At 36.0% G+C, this 12,770-nt stretch overlaps 1 protein-coding gene across 4 annotated transcripts in view; it reads left to right on the top strand.

Moving 5' to 3' along the window:
• LOC135198612 (probable ubiquitin carboxyl-terminal hydrolase FAF-X) overlaps positions 1–12,770 on the top strand; it is a 506,622-nt gene that overhangs the window by 150,190 nt on the left and 343,662 nt on the right. For all 4 annotated transcript variants that reach the window (XM_064226360.1, XM_064226357.1, XM_064226358.1 and 1 more), the window contains exons 12-13: positions 4,244–4,351; positions 4,522–4,792. In XM_064226360.1, the coding sequence (XP_064082430.1) occupies positions 4,244–4,351; positions 4,522–4,792 (379 nt within the window). The remainder of the gene's footprint in view (positions 1–4,243; positions 4,352–4,521; positions 4,793–12,770) is intronic.

Here is a 12,770-nt window from a genome sequence, read left to right as displayed (position 1 = left end):
GGCAGGCCCTCTGGAACTCGTTTAAGGACCCTCATACAATCTCATTTACATCAGCATTCACGTCCTCCAAATCACTTCCATTCAGATTCCAACCATCTTTCTCACCACCATCCCTCCTAATCTCATTCACTATCTCATCCATACCTTCCAATTATGACCCCAATACTCTTCTATTTCTGCTACCAAACCACTCAACTCATTCATAGTTCTATTAAAACCTTGAAAAGACTCATCCATACTACTAACTACCTCCTTCCTACTTAAAACTCACTCACCCCGGCTAATTCATACCTATACACGCTATACTATCATTCATTCCCTTAAAGTCATCTGTATTACATGTTTTATCAACCATTTGCACACTTGCATTAACACCTTTGTCATGCAGTTCACGCTTCATCCTTTCAGTCCCTTTCTTTACCTTCTTCCACTTTCTTCCATACTCAACCAACACTAACTCCCGATCTCCCAAACCCATTTGCTCATTGGTGCTCGGCTCACATTTATTTACTTTCAACCACTCACTCATTGCATTCCCCTAAATATACTGTCGCATACTAGATGACCCACCCAACTGAACCCCTTTAACACCTAGTTTCCCGAAGTCCCAGCCTGACTCATCCTCTTTCGCCTACACATCTGCCACATCACCTTATATTCCACATTCAGCACACTTCGCTCATGGTTCTCTATACATCCTCACATAATGACCATTCTTCCCGCAGGTACCGCAAAGGACATTCACATGGGTACCTTGACATCCACTCACTATGCGCCTTACCTGTCCACACCTGTAACACTTAATATCCCTATCTTTCTTATGCTCGCTCACTAAATGCCCTGTTTGCCCACACCGAAAGCATGCTCCTAATGCCCACCGACATTAATTCTTCTTGTGTCCTGGCTTTCCACATCTGTAACACTGTTGCTCCCATTCACGACTAACTGATCTTACCCTAACAAACCCTTGCACTTCGATCTCTCTTAGGGTTAACTATACTTTCGTTACTTGCTCTAACGCTCCCATCAACCACTCGCTCTGCCATTCGCCTCAGCACTTCTAAAACTGCCTCCATATTCCTCTTAAACTCTGGTATATCCTCAGCTACTTCAGTTCTAACACTAGCACTTCTACTCTCTTTCATACACCTATCTAACTCTTATCCTCTACTATTTCGAAAATGTTGTTCCACGTCAACCTTTCACTCATCCATCTCATTTTCTCCTTTCGTTTTAGACTCATAAACTCATATACACTCTGGTACAGTCGCCAACAACTTTCGCACTAACTCCTTACACTCATTTATCCCTTCGTCCCCAAACTTTTTCCTAGCTACTCTTTCCAACCTGCACACATACATTGACGACAACTCACCAAGCACACATACATTGACAACAACTCACCAACATTCATTCTTGCCTCTTCAAAATCATGCTTTCTCCTATATCTAACGCTACTCTTTATCCTTTTTGCCAGTTCCACAATCCTGGCTTTCACACACTCATACGGCACATTTCCTATACTCATCATTACTCCATACATACTCACCAAAAATCCTGTCAAGAAGTTACCTATCTCTCTAGCCCAAACTCTCTTGTTATCTCCATACTTAGCCACCCAATACTTCTCATACTCTCCACAAAGTCCCCTGTGTCCCTACTACCTACTATATTCCTCGTACTTCTCACTTCGGGGTACCTCTCATGTACACCACCTTTTGCACTTCCTGCTCACTCTCACTTTTGCTACTTCCATTCTGACCTTTCTTACCCACTTCTGAATATAACGAATCTGCTTCCATACTCGCATCCATGCTTTTAGTCATACCTTTCTTACTCCTCTTCTTCCTACTTACTAATTCCCACTTACCACTATCTAAATCACTCTCATCCTGCACCTTACTCTCAACTCTATTTTCATCTTCATTCATTCTCTTCTTATCTTGCCCACCATCCTTACTGATCTTTTTCCCTTTAGCCCTTTCTTTACTCTCAACTCCCTTCTTACCCTTTTGCTCTGATCTATCCCTATTCTGTACAGTAGTACCTCGAGATACGAAAGGCTCTACTTACGAAAAACTCGAGATACGAAAGCCAATGCGAAAAATTTTACTGCTCTACATACGAAAAGTTTTCAAGATACGAAAGGTGGCTGTAAAGTCCCGAGATTCACCCGGAGCACCGAGAACAATTTTAAAACTCCCGCGCCGCCAACTGAGTAAACTCGCCACCATCCTCCCGCTCTCCCATTGGTTCCTGATGCTAGTCACCCCATAAGGTCCTGCTCTCCTATTGGTCAGCATCTACCCCTTGTGCTTTAAGTATTCTATTGGTAAAAGGATGCTGTAAATTGAAAAACTTATTCATGCAATACATTTAATAAAAAAAAAAAAACATTAGGTAAAGATAGAATAAAGAATAGAAATGAATGGTTATTATACTGTTTGGTAGTTTCAGTAGTTGAAGAGAGATAATGAAATTTATGGCTTACTGTGTAAAGTGATTGCTTGTCGACCGTTCAATACTCGTAAGTGCTGGATGTAAACAGACGTTTGGAAGCTTTTTTTGTTTGTTTCTTATAGTTAATGGTTACTTAATAATTATTTGAAATGAGTACATGCAATACATTTAATATAAAAATTGTGAATTAGATATCATAAAATATAAAATAAATCAGACTGCCAACAAATACGTATTTTTTAGAATTCTTCTTCTGTTTTATTATTACGTTACGTATACGTATGTTTCATTATAGCTGTCAGTAACTCGGTATCTCCATTAGGTAAAGATAGAATAAAGAATAGAAATGAATGGTTACTATACTGTTTGGTAGTTTCATTAGTTGAAGAGAGATACTAATGACAATTTATGGCTTACTGTGTGCTAGGAAAAATGATTGCTATGCGCTCGTTCGATACTCGTAAGACGGGTAAGAGCTGAATATAAACAATCGATTGGAAGGTTTGTATTTTGTTTGTTTGTGTATTAATGATTAATTAATAATTATTTGAAATGAGTACATACTGATTATTTATACATTTTATTGGCATATTCTAAGCTTTTAGCTCTTAGGTTTAGATGTCAGAATCATAGACTAGGCTACAGTAGCAACTGATAACATAGGCTAGGCTTATTGCTAAGGGACATATGCTAAAGTTCTAATATATGCAGTAAAAATGGGGTTGAACATTACATGCAGTTGAATATTACTCAAGTATGTACAGTATTTTGCCTTTTAGGAGTCATATTTCTTCCGTTGGATCGGCGTTGTAACCCTAGAACATGTGTTTTAGGCCTGGAAATATAATTTACTGGGGTGTTTTTGGAGGGCTTGGAACGGATTAGCCATTTTACATGTAAAATGTGTTTCAAGATATGAAAAACTCATGATAACGAAGGCCGCCTCGGAACGGATTAATTTCGTATCTCGAGGTACCACTGTACTTTCTTTCTTCTCATTTACCACAACCATATCACTTTCCTCACTTACACTTTCATCCACTTGTTCTTTCACTTTCTTAATTGCGCCTGGCTCATCACAGGACCCAGTAGGCCTACCTCCTACAGCTCCTTCTCCAATAAACCCTTTTATCATTTCCTTCATCATCTCTTGCACATCACTCATCATCGATCCCAACTTTTCATCCACCTTCTCAACCAAAACAACTGACGAATAATATTCTAGACTGTTGCCAAAAAAACTAACTCTCCACTACAGGCTCTGATCACAGACTGACTCAAAATACAGACCAGACTTGCGACCAACCCAACAGACACAACAACCCCTCGCCAAACGAGCAATTCACTTGATAACTATCCGTTCACACGAAGACAAACAACCTAACAAGCCAACAACCAAAAATGCCCCCCCCCCTCCCCCCCCCTCTCTCTCTCTCTCTCTCTCTCTCTCTCTCTCTCTCTCTCTCTCTCTCTCTCTCTCTCTCTCTCTCTCTCTCTCAAATGACCCTTGAAAATGTTGTCAAATGTAACTACCATAACTCCTCAATACAGTGATACTGATTTGAAATGTTTTAAGGTGATATACAGAAACTGTATGGATAACATTTGTGGTTCATGAATATTATGTTTCAAATGGGTGCTGTGACTAATTATGGCTAGATGTGGAAGGTACATCTTTCCTTATGAGTTGCAAAGTGGGGAATACAATTTTTTTTTTGTGGGCAAGTAAGAATTGTCTTTTTTATTATTATAGACATTTCTAATATTGTTATCTTCATTTCAGGTGTTAACCCTTCTGTGGTCACTTGCACATTCAGATGATGTTCCAACAGAGATTATGGATCAGGCACTTACTGCTCATGTAAAGATTCTAGATTACTCTTGTTCTCAGGTATGTTTTTAAACAGTTCAAGAATCTTATTTTTGTTTGAAGTTCCTTGATGATTATTAAGACATATCCTGGAAGTAGATCAATTGAGATTGAATACCTGAATTTGTGAAGTTCCAAATTAAAGAAAAAAATGTTGGCTTCATTAAGTATTATTTCATGAAACTTTCTAGGACCGAGACACTCAGAAAAAACATTGGCTGGATAGATGTGTGGAAGAATTGAAACATGACAAGTGGGTACTTCCAGCATTAAAGCAGATAAGAGAAATTTGCTGTTCGTACAGTGAGGCACCACCAAATTTTTCTCAGCATCAGCGGCCTACCCCTCATGTCAGCTATAGGCATGACATAATATCAAAGCTTCAAAATCAGCATTCCTTAGTAGTACTTGTTGCTGATAATTTAACGACATACATGAAAAATATTAGGTTAGCAGCCAAAGGTAAGTTATCCTGCCTATTTATCATTGGTTATATATAATTCTGAATTGTTTGTTACTACACAATATACAAACCATTGGTCCTTTACATTTGGAATTACCTTTGGTGAAGCTGGAAGATGTTTGCTAAACTATTGAACAAGCTGGTTAGGCAGTAACTATTGTCTGGTAGGTGGATGGAAGTAAACACACACCAGCTTGCTTTCGGCTGTTATGCGATGCAGATTTGTTTTCATGAGTTCTTGCCTGACAATGTTGTTTAACTCGCTTTTGCCGGTGGGATGTTTCCTTTTCTTACTTTTTTTTATATACTTAATATATTGTGCATCCTCAACTTATGGTGATTCAATTTTACAGCGTTTTTTCAGTGCTTTTAACAGTGCTTTACAGCACCATAACTTGATGTTGTTTCAAGTTATGGCACTGTAAACGCCATCGAGCATCAAGTTAGCAGCACTATAGGTGAAAGTGGAATTCAACTTGAGGCACACCGCTGGAGTGGATCCCCCTCCGTAAGTTTAGGAAGCACTGTAGTACTGTGTTTGAAATTTGTTAATATATATATTACAAAAAATAACCTTGTCGCATATAAATAGTTTCTAGAGATGAATTTTTGCTAAAAAGAAGCAAGGAAATTGTTCTGAATTGAGTTAAATACAGCAAAATAATCTTACCTCCGCTCTCAGCTGATTTTTACAAAACAAAGCATTGATCGCTTTGCTTGTTTTTTAATACTATAGTACTATGAGACTACATACAGTATTATTGGATACAGTGAAGTAAAGCATAACTTTAAAAGAGCCAAGGAGAAAATGCAAATTCATCATGTATTTCATGAGGGTCTTTCGGCGCCTAGGCTTAGCCACCAATAACCAGACAATGGTGCCATCTGTTAACAAAAAGAAAATAATTAAATGTAGTTCACAACAAGGAGTTGCAAGGATTAGGCTGTCTCAAGGACTTGTTAGTCCATCCAAGGAGACATTGTATGCTCACTAGACGTGTTTAAGTCATATTTCAACTTGGAAGCACTGCATATAACTAAAAATAGCCTTGTCCCATATACAGTAGAGCCCTGGACCTCGATGCTAATTCGTTCTAGAAAAAGCGACGAGATGTGATTTTGTCAAGTTCTGAATAAATTTTTCCCATAAGAAATAACTGAAAATGGAGTAATCCATTCTTGACCACCAGTTATTACCCTAACCTTGCCTTTTTATACAAAACATTATCTATAAATACACAAATTACAATTAAATATGTTTATTGTTAAATTCAACACACTTTTCATTTTTAAATATATACTGTAGTAAAATAACTGCCCTACTACATACGGTCAATTTAGCCATAATGCAATGGTTGACTAGACTACGCTAGGCTAGGAACGTAGTACAGTGGTCCCCCCGTATTCGCGGGGGATGCGTACCAGACCCCCCGTGAATAGTTAGAACCCGCGAATGTTTGGAACCCCTATGAAAAGGCTAAAAACAGCCTATTTTGTTAGTTAAAACTGAAGAAAACCCACTAAAAATTTTCATACTTGGTTTTTTTAATAGTTTTATCACAAAAAGTGCATTTTATGATGAAATTCATCAAAAACACCAGGAATTTGTGGATATTTATCATAGAAAAATACCGCGAATGCGTGAATTTTCTGCGAATAATGCAGGGAAACGTTCCCCAGAGAAATCCGCGAATGTGTGAGTCCGCGAATCTGGAGAACGCGAATACGGGGGGTCCACTGTATATACTGTCAGGGGTAGGCATAATTAGTGTTGCTAATAATAAAACAGAAAATCAAATCTAATTCTTACAGGAAATTAATAAAATAAAAATAAGCCAAATTATGTCTGTTATCATAAACTTCAGTAAAATTCCCAAAAGTTAAGTCGCTAGCTAGTGGCCTGAGCAGCCATAAACAGAACTAAACAAAGCATCATACAGAGTACTGGAATACTGTATGCAAAATAACTATATCTCTCAGTACGTGATATGACATTATGTTTTTTCTCATAAAATAGCCTTGTAAAATAGGGGCACTTTTCTTAGGTGCTCTGCGCTTTATAATGACATCATATCTGTGATGACATTATTAGCGGTGGAGTAATACCCATTGGAAGTAGATCCTCATAAATGTATTCCTTTAAAATTGAAAAGAATCCTGATAATAAGGATAACTGGGGAACTATCGATATCACAAAACCCTTTACATAATTTTATTATAAAATACTACCAAGAAAATATTGCCCCTTAGTAAACAACAAGGCTCGAAGTCCAGCACGACTGGGAACTATGAGCATCGTAATTTTCATAAGTCAAGCACGTCTGGAAATGACAGATAATGAGCAGACTGCAAAATGTTTTGGCAGGCAAAAGCACCGTCTGAAACTTACAAAAACACACGTAACACTTTTTTTTTTAATATACTACGTTTATAAATAAAGTAGCTGCAATTCTGACACCCAGCTTTCTTTCGTAAATTAAGTTTTATTTGGCATCGAAAGGCAGTGATCATGTCAGTAAAATGAAATCAGCTGATATTCTAAGAATGTAAACAAAACCAGAATGCAAATGGCAGATCACTCTCTTCGTATTATAATTCAATAATTTGGTAATACATGCAATATGATTAGATACAGTAAAACAAGGGTTTTTATTAAAATGATCATTATTCTCAATACACAAGTATTAGTGACTTTTGCTAATGGATGTGTGTCAGTGTAATAACCTAACCCAGGCAACAGAACAGTCTCTCTCTCTCTCTCTCTCTCTCTCTCTCTCTCTCTCTCTCTCATCTCTCGTCTCTCCTCTCTAATCTCTCTCTAAAATTCTCTCTCTCTCAAATTACGGATGAAGCGATAGTAAACTGTAGTACAGAAATAAGCAACCAAATAAAAAATGGTTGATTGCGATGTCTTTTGCTGTCACTATAATAAGAAAAAAAAAAAAAAGGGGATGCAGGTGAAATTGATGTTCAAAACTAGCGAAATCACACTTAACACTTATACAATCAAGTATTGTTGCCACTTTTAAACCCAACTTTCTTCATTTACAAGAAAGTATCAAAATTACATATCCACTACCAGCCAAGTGTAATGGCAATGAAGATATTGATAGCTCAATCTGTAGAGATTTTGAGAATGTAAACAATATTGAATGCAAATGGCATACGATGACAATGCTTATATTCTGTAAAATGCGTTTTAACTTTTTCTAATCATTTCTCCAGAAAATATTTGTGTTTAGGCTTATAGACCTTTTCGGTTTTTAGAATTACGGATAGAGATCCTACTCCTGTAACAAGTGAGAATTCGCTCATCCTAACGTCTAATTATGTAATTATCTATGGTAATTGCTGTAATTAGTTGTTTTGTTTACAGTATCAAAAATTGTATCACCAGTGATTCACTTGAAGAACATTTGGTTTTTACACTATTAGGTTACAAATGTTTTGTTTACAGGCCAGCCTTTGAGAGTCAAGTTTGACTCATTGGGCTTGTAAAACTCCTTTCTTTAATAATAATACAGTGACATAGTTCTGACTGTAGCCAATTATTGATACAACTATCGACACTTCAAGGGTTAGCCTATCATTAAAAATCTCACAGGTGTTTTAATTTTGTCACAGAATGCCTCCTACATTGGCGACTGACCGAACCACTTTTGTTTACAAAAGTCATATTAGTTTCCGGGTTTTTGTTTGAGCCGAGATGCAACATTTACTCAAAATTTTCTGTTGAAATCCGATTATTTAGAGTTCTAATAGTCTGTAAATAGAGTTTCTAGTGGATAATTTTGCAAAGTAGAAGCAAGAAAATTGCTCTGAATTGAGTTGAATACAGCAAAATAATCTTACCTCCACTCTCCAATTGGTTTGTTTGTATTTTATAATACAATAATAATACAATTGGATACAGAAGTAAAGGATAACTTTAAAAGAGCTAAGGAAAAGATGCATCTTTGTTATGTTTGTATTTTATTGGGGGGGGGTCTCGGCACTTAGGCCCCCTCATTATGGGACCACCTTGACGTGGTGAGGGGGCTCTTGAACCTCAGGAATCTCTTCCGAGGTTCGAACCCAAGAGTCCCATATGACATTATATATTTTCAAATTAACTTCTGTAGACTTTTCCATTTTTGCCAAAAAATTTTTAAAGCAAATGAATGAGAAAACATATCATGGCTTAACGTGGAGTTAAATCCGAAGCTAAATAGTGAGAACTGTGGTAGATCCATCATCTACCCGACAATGTTCGGACCTGTTTTTCAGGCATAACTATTCTGTGGAGCTGGACCACGGATTCCAGGGGGGCCCCTGGTTCTAGGAATAGAACTCTCGGCATTCTATCCAGTTTGCCCATAATGTGATTAGGATGGGGATAATTGTATTATCATAATACTCTTAGTCCTAGCAAGCGGGTTCTGCTTACACTTGGGCCATACTAATCATGTTATGCCATCCCCTTTTGGAGTAGGTTAGGGATGCGGACATTTGGGAGTCCTTTATCATTTGTGTCTTTGGCGGAAGATTTAACTTTGCGAAGGGCCAATGATATCTTTTCAAGATTTTTTTTTTCTTTTTTTTTTTTATAAATCTCAAAATTTATGAATATTGAAATAAATAGTTTGAGTACCCCTGGCCCCCATGATGGAAAAACTCTGACACAGTTGATGGCTATTGGCATGTCACTCCCGAATTCCCTTGGTACTGCCACAAGTAGTGAAAGTACTATAAATGATACAAAGGAACACCCTGTTCCAAGTAAAGTAGCAGAGCCAGAAAATCAAATAGAGTGCATAAATAATAAAGAAACAAACAAAAATAAATTGGTTAACTCCAATATTGTAACAATGGAACCATATATGATGAACAATAATTCTGAATTAGAGACAAATAATCCTCCCAACAATACAGAAAAATATAAAAATCATAATAGATAAGCAACATACATAAAACAAGGACCAAAAAGAAACAAAAATTACCGACTTAATCCCACATTGGTACATTTTGATGACCTCTTTGGGCCAGATAACTGGTCAAGATTTCTAGTCCTCAAAGCCGACGACAAAATCTCAGCAGCGATACTAGAAAACAAATTACTTAACATATATCCAACACAAGACATGGAATGCAGACACATCAAGGACAATGAATTGCTTATCCAGGTAACCAATAAAAAGCAGTCCACTGCCTTTTTAAGTATAAGAGATATAAATAATATAAAAGTAACAATTACAAGCCACGAAACATTGAATTATGTACAGGGTACAGTCATCCTACCCAATAGCGAGCAGGAGCTTCCTTCAAAACTGAGATATAACAGTATCCACGATTTAGAAATATACTCAATGTCAAGCAGGAAAGATAAAAATAGAAATATCAACATTGCCAAAATAAAATTTACAGGCCAAGACTCACCATTTAAAATAAAAATTCTTGGACAAAATAGAGAAGTTCGTCCTTTTGTTCCAAAACCACTACAATGTACACAGTGCTCAAGGTATGGACACATACAAAAGATGCCGTAATAAGGCTATATGTGCAGTCTGTGCATCAGATGACCATACCACTAATTGGAACTGTAATCAACCAAAATGTATTAATTGTGGACTAACCCATCACGCAAAATCTAGGAGTGCTAATTTTACCAATATAACACAGAACTTCAGTTGTTAATAAATAGGACAGGAATGTCAGTCATGGAAGCCAGACTTGAGCTAAAAGTAAGAGGAATTAATAATCCATCCAAAACCCCCACCTTTTTAAATGTGACTAAAAATCAAGACATCAAGCAGCACAATAACAAACAAGATAACATAAACATAGAAACTAAATTTCATACGAATAATACTGAAACCCAAAATAAAAGTGATATTACAACAACCAATACCATCACTAACATGGATGATTCAGTTTTACATGGAAAAGAACTTCCAATGGAAGAGGAGTTAAATAATGATAATAATCAAACTGGCAAAAAAAAGAATTTTGGAAAGAACCCCACCTAAGGGCAAAAAAGTAAATATTGAAAATTACAATCAATCCAAAGAAACTCCAACTACACCAGGAGAACATTTTAAAAAAGATATCAAACTAACCTCATCACAAGTGGAAATAAACAATTACCCTCAATCTCAATCAAACAGCCAACATCTAGACAGTAAAGAAACAATTAATCACACTTTACAATTCCCATCAAATAATGCTAATGAAAATCATACCATTAAACCAAACCAAAATATAACTTATCACCCCCCAACCATCCACAAGATCCAAATATATTTTCCATTAACAACAACAAAAATAACCCCTCAAACCAACAGTCCTTATCACTACAGAAAAGGACCAATAGAATTACAAAACCAGAAATTTCTAAAGCTAGACCAAATACTTCTGAACCAGTAATTAACATTACCAAACATTCTTCATCTTGTGGTTGTAACGAATGCTTTGTAAGTACATATAACCAACTAATTACCAAGACAGAGGACACAGTATGAAATTGTATAGACAATTCTACTAAATTAAGGAGGTGCCCTTTAACACACCAACATGAGAACGAATTATGTTCTGAATCCTTAAAATACAAAAAGGAAATTATAAAATAAAAAATAGACTTGTTAATATTCAATTATTAAAAAAAAAAAAAACTGCAGAATCTAATAACCAACATACAAATGCAACGATTAAAAAACCACAAATAAATTCAAATGCATATAAACTATGAGGTAAAGTAAAATCAACAATCAATTTACAGTATTTAACACCAATTCCTCCAAATAATGGAATATAAAATCATTCACTGGAATATAAATGGTCTCTACCCAACTACGTCTGGGTGAATTACAAAGAATCATACGAGACCACAACCCAATGTGCATATGTCTACAATATATAGGAAGTAACCCTACAAATATCCAACGCTATAAAATTGCCTGTTATTCACCAACTGACGGTGGAAAATTAGGCACAGCCATATACGTTCATAATAGCATTACATATGAACCTTTTGACATACCATCTATGCCATATCAAATAACATCAATTAAACTGTATATGCCTGACAAAAGTAAAGTCACTATTTGTAATTTATATAACCAACCAAATTTCAATCCAAATTTTAGTGATTATTCTGAACTTATTAGCAAAAGTATACAGGAACCCCTACTTATAGTAGGAGATTTTAATGCACATAATCCATTATGGGATATTAATAACCCCACTGACACATCCGGAATCAACATAGAGAATACTATAATGAAACACAACCTGTATTGTCTCAATGAAAGTGAAGTTCCAACATATTTTCAAATACACACTTAACCTTTTCTTCAATTGACATTTCATTATGTTCAAATGATGTAATATCAAAATATTGCCACCTACAAGATATAATATTCAAAAAGCTAACTGGGATAAATATTTCCAATACATACGAAACATACCACCATTCCCACATAATGAAGATCACAATACTACATGTGAGTCCTTCTCAAACTTCATAATAAATGCTGCAGATAAAAGTATCCCAAAAACCAAATCACATTCCACAAAACCCCCTGTCCCATGGTGGAACCCAACTTTAACAACCTTAAGTAAAATAAAGCATATATTGGGTCGCTATCTTAACAGTCTCAAAACTCACCTTAAATCACTCAACAAAATCCCCTATGATATAAACATATTAAACAAAATAGTTATAACAATTAACCACATTAAACCACTAAATAACAAATATACAGCCAAATTTAGAAAAATGGTAATAGCTGAAAAAATCGCATCATGGAAGGAATATGTCTCAAACATATCTTTAAACACATCCACAAGGGATATCTGGCAAAAGATAAGGAAAATCAATGGGAAACATATAAGACCTCCAAGAAGTGCAATACATTTAAATGGAAAAATATACCATGATACTTATGAAATATCAAATATAATTGGAAAGCATTTTGAAAACATCAGTGCTTACTCCAGCCT

The sequence above is a fragment of the Macrobrachium nipponense genome, chromosome 22, assembly GCF_015104395.2.
Source record: "Macrobrachium nipponense isolate FS-2020 chromosome 22, ASM1510439v2, whole genome shotgun sequence".
Classification (NCBI taxonomy): Eukaryota; Metazoa; Arthropoda; class Malacostraca; order Decapoda; family Palaemonidae; genus Macrobrachium; species Macrobrachium nipponense.
This window is presented reverse-complemented; position numbering and strand designations above follow the sequence as displayed.